Raw genomic sequence first — 12272 nt, 5'->3', positions numbered from 1 at the left:
CACCAGCCTGAGGTTGAGGTTGGTGCCTCTGCTGTGGGGCCTGCGTGGAGGAGAGGACTGAGCTCCCTCTCCCTTTCTTCTCCACCACTCTCAGCTTCAGGAACAACTATTCCCTGACAACACATCCCAGTGCCATGGGGCACCACGATTCCAGACCTCTCTGCCTAGCAAACCTCGGGAAGGGCTGACGAGGGCAGACACAGACACTGTACAAAACCTTTATTGAGAACAGGTCTGCTCACACGGCATCTCAGCACTCCCTTTCACCTCCCGGGAGAAGTATAGCTCAGTTCCCACCCCCCTGCATTTCTCCACTTGCCCTCAAACAGATTGTTCTGTCACTTTCAAGCACAAAACACGACAGAGACAGCAACTGAGGCAAAAAAACCCCATCCTCTCCCCCAGGAGCACAGGGCCCGTTTCATCCCGCTTCCCACCAGCAAGTACAGAGCTTGGCAGGAGTTGGGGCTGGCCCTGGGCCACCATTCCAGCCTGGATGGGAACTGGAGAAAGCTGCTGGGTTGCTCCAGCAACACCATTTCCCTCACTCAGAAAGAAAAGGCACAAAAAAAAACCCATAGGGAATGTTGCCCTTTTCTACTTGGAAAATCCAGGTTGGGTACCAGTGGGAAAGTCTTGCTGGCGCAAGAGGGAGGGGAGTGAGAAGATGCATTGGGTGGTCCTGATGGCAAACGTTCACAAATTCCACTTTTGGGTAATTCCAGCCTTTGTTTACTCCAGATCCCTTGGCATCCAGGTTTCTTTCCCCACTGTCTTTTGTAAAACCCCATCCCAAGCAGAGCTGGTCCTGGCCCTGGGCAGCGCTCAGCACCCACCGTGTCCTCACATGGCAGCTCCCAGGGACCCCTGGCTGCTCCCAGGGACCCCCGCAGCCCGAGCCCTTCCTGGAGTGGCTTTTTTTCAACCAAAAAAAAACCCCCAAAAAAACACTCCCCAGCAGCATCACCCCTTCCTTATTTCTTTAAGTCATTTCCCTGCTCTCTGGCACCTTCCCCTGGATCTCCTCGTACTTGGGCGGAGGGGTCAGGGGCTCTATCGTGATGGGGGCCGCGCTGTTCCCTTCAGCCAGGTTTAATCTGATGTCCTTCAAGTGTAGCTTCTCTGATTTGATCCTCCGGACCTTCAGGGGCTTCAGGTGTTTGCTGAGCCGGGAGCTGTGCCGGCCGGGCTGCCGCTCCGGGCCGGGCTCTGCCGCCCCCGGGCTCGGGCTGCTCTCCAGCCCCGTCAGCGACTCGTAGGAGGGCAGGGACACACTCATCCTGTTGCTCCTGTCCGAGTCTCTGGGCTCCGAGTAGCCCGTGTTCATCACCTCCTCGTAGCTGGGCACGTAGTACTGGGAAGATGTGTCTTCATCCTCTTCTTGGCTAGAGAGGGGGAAAAAAAACCAACAACCCTAAGGCCATTAGAAGCACATCATCCTGGCTTCCCTGGGGGCAGGGGATGGAGAGGAGAGAGAAAAAACAACGCTCCTCAAAACCTTAACAAATTATTTGCCCTTCTACATTATATACCAGTTCGATATTATGTACCAGTTCTCCATTATATACCAGTTCTAAACATTACATACCAGTTCTACACTACCTACCAGTTCTAAATTACATACTGGTTCCTTCTTACTTGGCAGAACAGATCTCAACCCCAACAGATCACAGCCCCACCTACACACCTGAAGGGGGCCTACAAGAAACCTACATCTTCCCTCTTTTGGCTTAAAACCACCCTCTCCTCTTCCCACCCCTCCCTGCCCTTGTCCCAAGCCCCTCCCCAGCTTTCCTGGAGCCCCTTCAGGCACTGGAAGCTGCTCTAAGGTCTCCCTGGAGCCTTCTCTCCTCCAGGCTGAACACCCCAACTCTCCCAGCCTGGCTCCAGAGCAGAGCTGCTCCAGCCCTCCCATCATCTCCGTGGCCTCCTCTGGACTTGCTCCAACAGCTCCACGTCCTTCTTGTGCTGGAGACCCCAGAGCTGGACCCAGCCCTGCAGGGGGGTCTCTCTATTTTAGCACCTTTGTTTGAGCACAGGCTGCTACCAGCCTTCCTCTCCTTGCTCCTGACCTCTCTGAGGAAGCAAGAACCGCTCCTGGTGTCATCCCCACCCCTCTCTCCCCCCCGGGGGAGTCTCACCTGTCCTCCTGGTGCGAAGGTTCTGCCGACACCGGGTGCGGCCCGTGGGCGAGGTCCTGGCTCTGCCTCCTCTTGTCACGGATGTTCAGGCAGATGGAGAGCAGCAGCAGCAGCACCCCTGCCCCCACCAACACGTAAGCCACCGAGAAGGTTTTGCTCTTCAAGACGGCCCCGGTGCCGCGGTCGGGTTTGCTGCTGTTCCCAGCAGAGGGTTTGTTGGCTGGGCTGAAGCCAGGGACGAGATTCCAGACGGCCATGATGATGCCCAGGACCAGCATTCCCAACCCTATGGCTGTCAGGGCGTAGTGGGAGCCGTTGGCACGGGACTGGGCCATGGCTGCTGCTGCTGCTGCTGGGCTACCTGCACCTGACGGCACGGCCCGGGGGCTGCGGGGGCTGCCGTCCCGCTGGCATGCGTGCTGCCCCCTCCCCGGGCACACGGCGAGCTCTGGGAAGGGGTGGAAAAGGGATGGTTGGTGCCCGGTGGGATGCGAAGGCCGGGCAGGCCTTGGGGTGGCTGCGCTAACGTCGCTCCACCCGACTAATTAGGGAAACCTAATTGCGCGGCGCCTGCCGAGGGGACATGGCGTTGGTCATTGTCACTGCAACCCTTCGGTGCTTTCTGGGCTGTAATGTCCACCAGCCTTAGAAAAGAACAGAATTGTTATCTAGCGTGTCCAGCTCTGGGCTCCCCAGTTCATGAAGGACAAGGAGCTGCTGCAGAGAGTCCAGCCCAGGGCACTGAGATGCTGAGGGGGCTGGAGCATCTGCCTGGGAGGAAAGGCTGGGAGAGCTGGGGCTGCTCAGCTGGAGAGGAGGAGCCTGAGGGGGGATCTGATCAGTGCTGATCAGTATCTCCAGGGGGTGGCAGGAGGATGGGCCAGACTCTGCTCAGTGGTGCCCAGGGACAGGACAAGGGGCAATGGGCACAAACTGGAGCACAGGAGGGTCAAGTTAAACATAAGGAAGAACTTCTTTCCTGTGAGGGTGACAGAGCCCTGGGACAGGCTGCCCAGGGAGGCTGTGGAGTCTCCATCCCTGGAGACATTCCAACCCACCTGGACACCATCCTGCGTAACCTGCTCTAGCAGGGGGTTGCACTAGATGATTTCCAGGGGTCCTCACCATTCTGTGATTAACATTTGCCAAGGCCCTAACCCGACCCTCCTCAGGGGCACGACAAGTGACCTCTTCACAGCACCAAAAATAACACCACCAAAAGAGATTCCACTGCTCAGAGAAGCTCCCTGTGGAGCTGCACTGCCTTGGCCAAACAGCCACCCCCAGTGCAAACTCCCCAGAGCAAAATCCCCAGCAGCACAACTTCTCCCCTTGTTGGGACACTGGCTGCCTGCCCTGCAAGGCTTCCCTGCCTGGGGAAGAGGAAGCAAAAGTGCAGCAAAAGTGCAGCAAAAAGTGCTGCTCACCCAGCCCAGCCAACGCTGCAGCTTCCCCCGAGTGCTGCCGGCAGGGGCTGCTCCAAAACCCCATCCTGGGCTCAGCCCTGCCTCGCTCCTGGCCAGAGCTCACCCCCCCCCGAGCAACTCATCCCACCCAGCAGGAGGCTGGGGTTGTCCCACCACTGCTGTTCCCAAGCGGCCACGGGTGGGAATTCCTCCCCCACCTCCTCGACTGTGTTTGCCAAGTCACCGGGACCAGATGTGCTCTCTTCCCAAAAATAAAACACGTGGAGCCACATCTCCAGCTGCTCCCTGACCCCGGCTGGTGGAGATGGGAGCTGTGAGCACATCCCCATCCTACAGAGCTGCCCTGTCTCCACCCCCCAGCCTTGCAGCAGCCTCCTGGGCAAACTTCCCCTTTTATGCAGTTGCCAGGGCCAGCACAGAGCTGTGCAGATGTGCTGGGGGGTTTCTCCTTCCCTCTTTCCCAGCTTCTCCACGTTTGTTTGTGTGAGAAGATCCTTGGCTATGCTGCTGCTGCCCTCACCCCTCAGCAGACCCACTCGGTTCCATCCTCCCAAGCTTCACATTAGCTTGTTTAGCTCGAGCACAAGCTCAGTTTGAAGGGTCAAGGGCCAGAATAAACCAGCATTCCCAGAAAACAGGCCCAGCTCTGGCTGCTGGCAGGAAAAGTCAAGCACACGAGCCTGGAGAGCAGAGGGGAAAGCTGCAGAGCAACGTCCCTGCTGCAGCCTGCTCAGCCCTGTGCCCTGGCTCACTAAGGGACGTCCCAACCTGGACACAGTCCTGGCCCCACGTTGGGCTTGTTGGTGTTGGCATGGACCTGGGAAGGGCAAAGTCTTCCAAGGTTCTTGGGCCAACAGGAGCTGCCCAAGGGAAGCTGCTGGCACACAGGGTGGGGGCAAACCCATTGCTCCCCAGTGCCAGCCCGGGGCTGTGCAGCACCCTCTGCTCCTTGGGGAAGCATCCCCAGCCCCAGTTGCCACCCCACCCCAGCAAGCAGCTGCTGAGGATGCAGCAAATGAAACATTGGAACATGGTGAGACCCTGGCCCAGGTTGCCCAGGGAAGCTGTGGCTGCCCCATCCCTGGCAGTGTTGAAGGGCAGGTTGGATGGGGCTTGGAGCAGCCTGGGCTGGTGGGAGGTGTCCCTGCCCATGCAGGGGGTTGGGACTGGATGATCTTGAAGGTCCCTTCCAACTCAAACCATTCTATGACAGGAATAAAAGTTTTTTTTTCCTTCCTGATCTCTCTGGCTTCCCTCAGGCAGGATTTCAGGTTCTGCATCATCTCTGTGCCTGGAAGGTTTACACAGATCCCTGCAGCCCAGGAAATCAGATTAAAGCTGGAGCCTTGACACACAGTCTCTCTCTCCATTGAATTAACTCTTCTTTTGGCTCTCCAGAGCACCTCCCATCCTGGCTCTAGCAAGAAATGGGTGCCCTGACGTCAGTGGCCAGAGAAAGGACCTGTTGTCACTGCGGCCTCAGGTCCAGCAGCCCCAGCACTGTCTGGAGCAGCAGAGATGGCACCAAGAACAAAGGGTGCTGCAACATGGGGGTTTGTAAAGCCCAGCAACACCCACTAAACTCACCCCAAAAATCTCACAGGGGCTGGTACCACATCTCCAAGGTGCCATCTACATGTGGCCAGCCCAAGCAGACAGGGTGGAGGGCACCAATATGCTGCAAGGGAGAAATTCCCTGCTCTGCTCTTGCCTGGGTTTAATAATCCTTGAAGGATTTTTCTCCCTCTGTGATTTCCTCTGTTTCTTGACCAGAACTGCTCCCCTGTGCTGTCCTACCAAGCAAAGCCCCCAGCATCCAACCTCACCCCTCACCCCGGGAGGCAAGTGGTGGCCACCAGGCTCCAGGCCCCCCATGGGAAGGTTTCCCTGGGCACAGACCCTTCCCTGCAGCCAGAGCCACCTCCCTGTCCCTGCCAATGATTTACACCAGGATCTCCGAATCATTAAACTCTGCGGCGCGGCTGCAGAGCCAGGGCCCCTCCTCCTCCTCCTCCTGGGAGCTTGGCCGGGCTTCCCGCACCTCTTCCCAGCTCCCAGAGCCAAGGGACGCTTTGTGACTCCTCCTGGGACATTGCCAACTGTTAATTTCCCCGTGGGAGGGCTGGGGATAAGTCCTTTCTCAAGCACCGAGATGCACCCAGAAGGCGTTTGGCAGGGGCAGGGGGTGATGTCGACCCTCCACGGGTGACACCAGAGCTCCCAACAACCATCCCACCACTGGGACATGGACTCCCCTGCTGGAATCAGCCCTGGATCACCCTCCCCATGGAATGCCAGCCCCGTCAGGGTGACTCAGGAGGAAGCAGGACACCCACGGGTGCCCACGGCAGCACCGGGCTCCTCTGCCCTCCGTCACCTTTGGATTTTTCCCCTCCCATGACATCACCTTCCTGCTCCTGCAGCAACACCTTTGTCACGGGATCAGGAGAGATGAGTCTGCAGGTTCAGGGAACGGGTCAAACACCAATGAGGTCACAGGGCACAGGATCAGCTTGCTCAGGCTCAGCCCCAGGGATCCCTCACTCCCGAGGAGAAGTCAGATCACAACACACAGGGTGACACATCCCCTTGGAACCTGCCTCCAAAAACCAGCCTGAGACTCCAGCAGCAGTTGTAAAACACAAGTCTAGAATATTTTTTGGGGAAAATAAGTCTCTCCTCCAAACATCCAAAGAGCCTCAAGCCCACAGCACGTCAGCTTCTGTCAGATGACTGAAGAGTGGAGATTGAGGTTGGATATTAGGAAGAAATTCTTTGCTGTGAGGGTGGTGAGAGCCTGGCCCAGGCTGCCCAGGGAAGCTGTGGCTGCCCCATCCCTGGCAGTGTTGAAGGGCAGGTTGGATGGGGCTTGGAGCAGCCTGGGCTGGTGGGAGGTGTCCCTGCCCATGCAGGGGGGTTGGAACTGGATGATCTTTAAGGTCCCTTCCAACCCAAACCATTCCATGAAATGATGACCACAGCTCACCATCCTCCCAAGCTGCTCCAGCAGCTCAGCCTTCCCAACTTCCAGCAGCCACAAGTTCCTCCAGCTCCTGCCGACAGCAGAGCCCAGCACTAGGAATACTCATGCAAAGGCATTTCCAGGGAGCTTCACAATTTTGGGAGGTGGGGCTGGAAGTCCCAGGGGTTTGGTCCCAGCCCCAGTGGGGTGAGATGATCAGAGATGGGGGTGACATCAAGGCAAATCGGGCTTCACCTCTGTGCCCAGCCCCAGGGGACAGGCAGCCCCACACCAGCTCTACCTCCACCTTACACCCAGGCAGCCTGCTCATTAACAGCTGCCCTGTTAATTGGTGCCCACAGCAGACCCCCAGTCCCACAAGGGGGCAGTGACCTTGCCCTGAGCAAGCACCCACCAGCAGCACAAAGCTCCAGCATCAGAAACACCACGGGACAGAACTCCAGCAATGTTTTTTGCCCTTCCCCCTGCCCACGTTACACCTGCTCCAGCAGCAGGGACGTTTCTGGCTGGATGCAGCTGAAGGGACACAGGGAATTCCCCTCTCCTGGCAGGAAAGAAATAGGCAACAATACCCAGCAGAGCTGGGAAGAGCAGCACTGCTGCTGCTTTGGCCAATTCCTGTTGGTTTGGACGAATCCCCAGCACGTTTTAGAGCAGAGGGAACTGAGAGCCCCAGAGGGGGGGGCCTGTACAGACTCTCAGGGCTTTTCCACCTTTTCCTGCTTGTGTTTCCTGCCAGGAGTGCACAGCGACGCGTCGCTCCTGGCATTCCCTGCAGACATTTTAAGTTATTCCACCATCATTTTTCTCCCCCTTATATTCTATTTTTAACCACTCCCCCTCAACTGTGCTCTTGCAGGCAGCACCAGAGATGTTTTCCTTCAAATTCTGCCCAAGGCTCTACCCCGTCCCAGCCTGGCACCAACCCACCCCAGAGGGGAGCCCATGGTCCCCAGTGCTGCTGCTTCCTGCAGAACAAGGGTGTCCAGGGAAAGGGGAGGTTGCCCAGCCCTCTCCTGGGCTCAGGATCCTGCAATCCACCTGGCTGGCTGCCACAGCCATGCTGATGGCCACGGAATAACAGCAACAGGGCTCCCAAAGTGCCCCATTGGCACAACACAGCCTGGCCCTTCCCCAGCTGAAGGCACCTGTGTCCTCCATCACTCGGGACACCAGAGGGAGATCATGTTGCCACCAGGTTGAAGAGCTGGCACGGATCACACAGGACACAGTGACCACGTCCCCTGAGCCTTCCTTGTCACCATGCAGCAGCCAGCTTCAACTTTGCCATGGAGGTACAGGAAAACCTTCCCAAACTCTCCTTCTCCCCATGATTTCATTACAGCCAGCAGAGCAGCAAAGCAGTGATGGACCAAGAGTCCTTTTAAATTTCTATTTAAGGATATTGCCCTTTATTCCTGGGGATAATGCTGCTGCAGGCACTGAGCACCAGCTCACCTCCTGGCCAGACTCTGCTAAACTGTGGCTTTGGGGGTCTGGGCTGTTTGCCCCTCTCCAGGCTAGACAAGAGACCTGAACTGCACCCAGGCCTGGCAACACACGCCAGCCTGGGAAAATCCCAGCACTTTGACTCTGTCTCCTTCCTTATTTCCTTTTGATTCCTCTTTACAACACCTTTGTATTTGTTTTTTTCAGTTGGTCAGGAGGTTTTTTTTGTTTGTTTTTTTTTTGCTTTCCACCCCCCCCCCCCAATCTGCTGTTTCCTGCCAGAGATAAAGCCCTTCCTCCCAGCAGCCTTCCCACGGCTTTTGGTCCATGCTCTTACCCAACCTCAGTGTCAGCCACCCCGCTCTGCTCCAGACCCTTCCAAGGACTTGAAGGCATTACCCACCTGCCCCTCTGATCCCTTCCCAATCTGGCATTCCCACTGCCTCGGAGAGCTTCCCAGCCCTCCAGGAGTGCTTTAAGCAGCTCCTGTTCCATGTTCCCCTGAGCCTCATATCCCCTCGATGCACACCATGATCCCGTGCTGCCATCGGCCTCACTGCCTCCACCTTCCTCATCCTCCACCTGCAATTTCAGCAAGATCCTTCACCTCACTCCTCCCTGTGGAACAGGAGAGACAGGGGATGCTGGGGGCAGGGGGGGGAAGGAGCTGGCTGGGCAGCCAGGTACAAAGCAGCACTGTTCAGCCAGTCAGGATGAGGTATTTTGATAGGGACAGAGGTTTGTGGGGAATTCTGCACAGCTCCTGCAGGATTTTCAGCTACTTTGGACTCAACTCTGTCTTCTGTCTAAGAAACACGCAGGGAACAAGGAAGTGTTTCTGGAGACAGACACGTACCTGGGCTGCCCAAGGGAGCCCTGCTCCAGGGCTCTGGCTGGGAGCACTGGCAGAGTCACCAACCCTCAGCTGTCCTTGGGGCACCGACGGCCGAGCCTTCCTCCTTCCCCAGGCACTTCTTCCCCAGGATTTTCCCACCCGTGTAATTACCCACAGGCACCATCAAAGGCATCTCACATACTTCCGAGTCATTCTGGCAGAGGGCTGGGCTCACCAGCCTCACACCCCCACGTTCCTCAAGGCCACCTGGGAGGTTTCCCTTTTGGGCTGTCACGCTGAGACATCCAAGGCCTGGGATGGCTGCAGGACACTGGGCCACACTGGGAAGGGCTCAGAAGCCCTCAACATGGGCTTCCCTCACATGAAACCTCTGCAAGCAGCAAGGAACCTCCATCTACCATCACACTGGTGCCGGGTGGGCTGTGATTCCCAAGACAGTCTGGTTTTAAGTCAATATGGGGAAGGCAGATGCTGGGATTGCCCATCACACACACACACAAACTCACAGAGCTGGCAAAAAAAACCAAACCCAAACCAAACCACCCAGACAAAGCTGACAGCAATGAAGTCAATAAACCCAGCAGGGCTCACAGCCTGGTGAGGGATTGTGACAGAGGCCACTTTCAGTGCAGAGGGAGGGGGCCAGCAGGCAAATCATGACTGTCCCAGCTGTGTCCCAAAAGCACAGTGTGACTGTCCCTGCTGTGTCCCAGAAACATGGAGCAGGAGGGTGTGCCCACCCAGCACACACCTGGGGTGACTACACCCCACTCACTGGGGACCATGGCTGCCAAACACCCCCTGCAGCTGCTGATTTGCCTCCACGGTGGGATTTCTTTCCAAAGCCACACTTGGGGAGACCTTGGCAGATTTGCCACGGCCCTTGAAAGCTTCAGGTCGCTCTTTCTTTTGCAGTAAGATCCCGATGGGAAGAATATCCCCACTGAGCATTGTCCAGCTCACAGACTGCCCGGCAGGGACCTGCCCTGCAGAGTTTTCCTTCTCTTTGTCTTTGTTTGCTTTCCAAACAGGCCGGGCACACACACCATCCCCTGCACCCTCCCGGGACTCACGTCTCTGGGGAAGGGGCCAGTGGGACGTGCCTGGTGGGACGTGCCTGGTGGGATGGATGTTCCCAGTGGGATGGGATGTGCCCGGTGGGATGGATGTTCCCGGTGGGACGTGCCTGCCCTGCCACGCTGCAGGAAGTGCCCCCCCAGGCCCTGGGGTTTGGTGTGGGAGCTGATCCTTCCTCAAAGGAAAACTACTCTTTTCCCTGCTCTTAAGAAACCCACCCCGAGACCCTCAGAGCCCGACGAGGTGCCCTGAAGCCCACGTGTCACAAACAAGTCACAGCAGGGATGGACCCCCATGATGCTGGACTCCCCAAACCATGATGCTCAAACCCTCTGGTGCCTGCTCATCCACACCCCGGTTTGGGGATGTTCCCCTCCTGCCCCCCCCCCAGCTGGTTTCACCTTTCCGAGCTCTGGCCAGCACCGGGGGCCCCTCGCTCCTCTCAGAGCCCCCCCACGGCTCCCCATGCCAGGCCAGTCCCAGTCCCAGCATCCTGACCCAGCGCTGGTGGCCCAAACTAAACTAAACCCAACCGGAGGGGCCACTCCGGGTCTGGGTCCAGCCTGGTCCCGTCCTGGCTCTAAGTCTGCCCCTGTCCCGTCCCCTACCCCGGGAACAGAAGGACCGAGCCCAGCCCTGGCTCCGACCCGCTCCTGGTGCCGTTCCGGTCCCGTTCCAGGTTCCTGCACTGCGGGACCGAGCCCAACCCGCTCCTGTCCTGGCTCTGACCCTCTTCCCGGTCCCGTTCCTTGGATCCGACCACCCCCCGCTGCAGTTGCCGCTCCCCAGCCGGGGCTCGGCGGGTCCCAGCGCTCCGGTCCCGGCCCATCCCGCCCCTTCCCGGGGGTCCCGGCCCGTCCCCACGTACCTCCCGGCGGCAGCGACGGCTCCTTCCCGGTCCGGCCCGGCCCGGCCCTCCCGGGGCGGTGCTTGCGGAGCCCGGCCCCGGCCGAGGGGCGGCCCGGGGCTGCTGGAACCGACTGGGAGAACCGGGATTGGGGCGGGAGCAGGGAGAGACCTGAAAGCAGCGGAGACCCCCGGGGCGGGCAGGCGGGCTCCGAGCAGCAGACAAGCCCTCCCCTCCCAACCTGCTTCCAGCCACGCATCGCTCCAGCTCTCACCGGCCGGCTGCGATTCCTGATCACATCCCTCCCAAGAAGATCCCACCCGAGAGGAAGCCCAGGGGGGGGGGATTCATCCCCCCTGGAAGCCCCTGCCGTAGTGTAAGCCTGGCTGGGCTGATCGCGACTGTCCCGACACGCTCTCCCCGGAGCTGCCGCTTCTGTCGCTGTGATCTGAAAGTTCTGAGGAAGCCGGGGGAGCTGCAGAGGTTTTGGTTCCCCTTCTCCAGGAGGTCTGTGCGTCCAGCAACAACGAGCTCGGGCAGCAGAGGGACGTGCTACGGGGCTGACTGAGCAGATTTCCTTCCTTTTCCCACGCGAGTTGTGCACCCGGGGGTGCAGGAGATGGGCTGCACCCTGCCTGCTTCCCGGGGTCCCCCTGCACCCCTGGAGCATCTGCTTCCTGCAATTCCTACAATCCACCGTATAAGATTCAAAATACATGTAAAAATGATGTTTCTCTGCACCCCAGCTCAGGCCTGGGTCCTGGCTGGTTGTGTCACCTGCTCCAAGCAGGGTCTGCATGGTGCTCCAAGCAGGGTCTGCATGGTGCTCCAAGCATCACAGGCCCCATGTTTGGTTTAAAAACCAGCTCATGAGGGATCCGTGCTGTGAAACTGCTCATCCCAACAAGCAGAGCCTGTCCTGGAACCGGCAGGTCCCAGCACTGATTGCCCTGTTTTGAGGAACCACAAGGGCTCCCTTCCCCAGGGCAAAGCCAACATCCCCACAGACCCAGGCTTGTGTTCCCAAGGAGCCAGGAAAGTGTTTTTTATCAGGCTACTGCCCTCTGTAAACACTCCCAGTTAACCACCTGCTCACTGGGAAGAGCAGTTCCAGGTACAGCCCTTACCTGGGCTGCTGGCCACCTGCCTTGGACTCATAGCCAGCCAGTCCCATGGTTTCCAGGCTGAACCACAAGGACCAACACTCCAGCCCCTTCCCCCTCTTTGGTAGGACATTGCTAACAAACTAATTAACAGCTGTAGTCATGCACGGGGTGTGGAAGTGGGGAACCTTGGCACATGTGATGAACATCAAGGTCTTTTCCAACCAAAATGATTCTAGGATTCTCTTCTATCATTTCCATGCATATCCACAATGTGACTCAACAACCTTTCCATGCAACTTACCTACAATAATTACAGAGCTGGGCACATGCTCCCTAAGCTGTGGCACCCTGGGGGCAGCTGGAGGCCGGGCATGGGCACAGGCTTT

The 12272-nt window shown here is 58.1% G+C and overlaps 1 protein-coding gene across 2 annotated transcripts; it reads right to left on the bottom strand.

Moving 5' to 3' along the window:
* Nucleotides 1-204: 204 nt before the first annotated feature.
* On the bottom strand, nt 205-10836 carry TMEM51 (transmembrane protein 51). Of its 2 annotated transcripts, none has more exons than XM_051637127.1 (3): nt 10802-10836; nt 2142-2589; nt 205-1385 (listed from the first exon to the last, which is right to left on the bottom strand). In XM_051637127.1, exons 2-3 carry the CDS (start codon nt 2474-2476, stop codon nt 983-985), a joined length of 738 nt encoding a protein of 245 aa, XP_051493087.1. In that variant the 5' UTR covers nt 2477-2589; nt 10802-10836; the 3' UTR covers nt 205-982. The 2 variants fall into 2 exon arrangements, with proteins under 2 accessions (XP_051493087.1, XP_051493089.1); XM_051637129.1 differs by having other exon boundaries at nt 2142-2785; nt 10802-10825.
* Nucleotides 10837-12272: the final 1436 nt, after the last annotated feature.

Source organism: Apus apus, chromosome 20 (genome assembly GCF_020740795.1).
Source record: "Apus apus isolate bApuApu2 chromosome 20, bApuApu2.pri.cur, whole genome shotgun sequence".
Classification (NCBI taxonomy): Eukaryota; Metazoa; Chordata; class Aves; order Apodiformes; family Apodidae; genus Apus; species Apus apus.
The sequence above is the reverse complement of the archived record's forward strand: the minus strand, read 5'-3'. Positions and strand labels throughout refer to the sequence as shown.

Bases quoted from the DNA above. Each gene is read 5' to 3' on its own strand.
- TMEM51 (XM_051637127.1), bottom strand. From the start codon at position 2,476: ATGGCCCAGTCCCGTGCCAACGGCTCCCACTACGCCCTGACAGCCATA. The intron at 1,386-2,141 runs GTGAGACTCCCC...CCCCCTCTCTAG, and splicing joins CCTTCGCACCAGGAGGACAG to CCAAGAAGAGGATGAAGACA.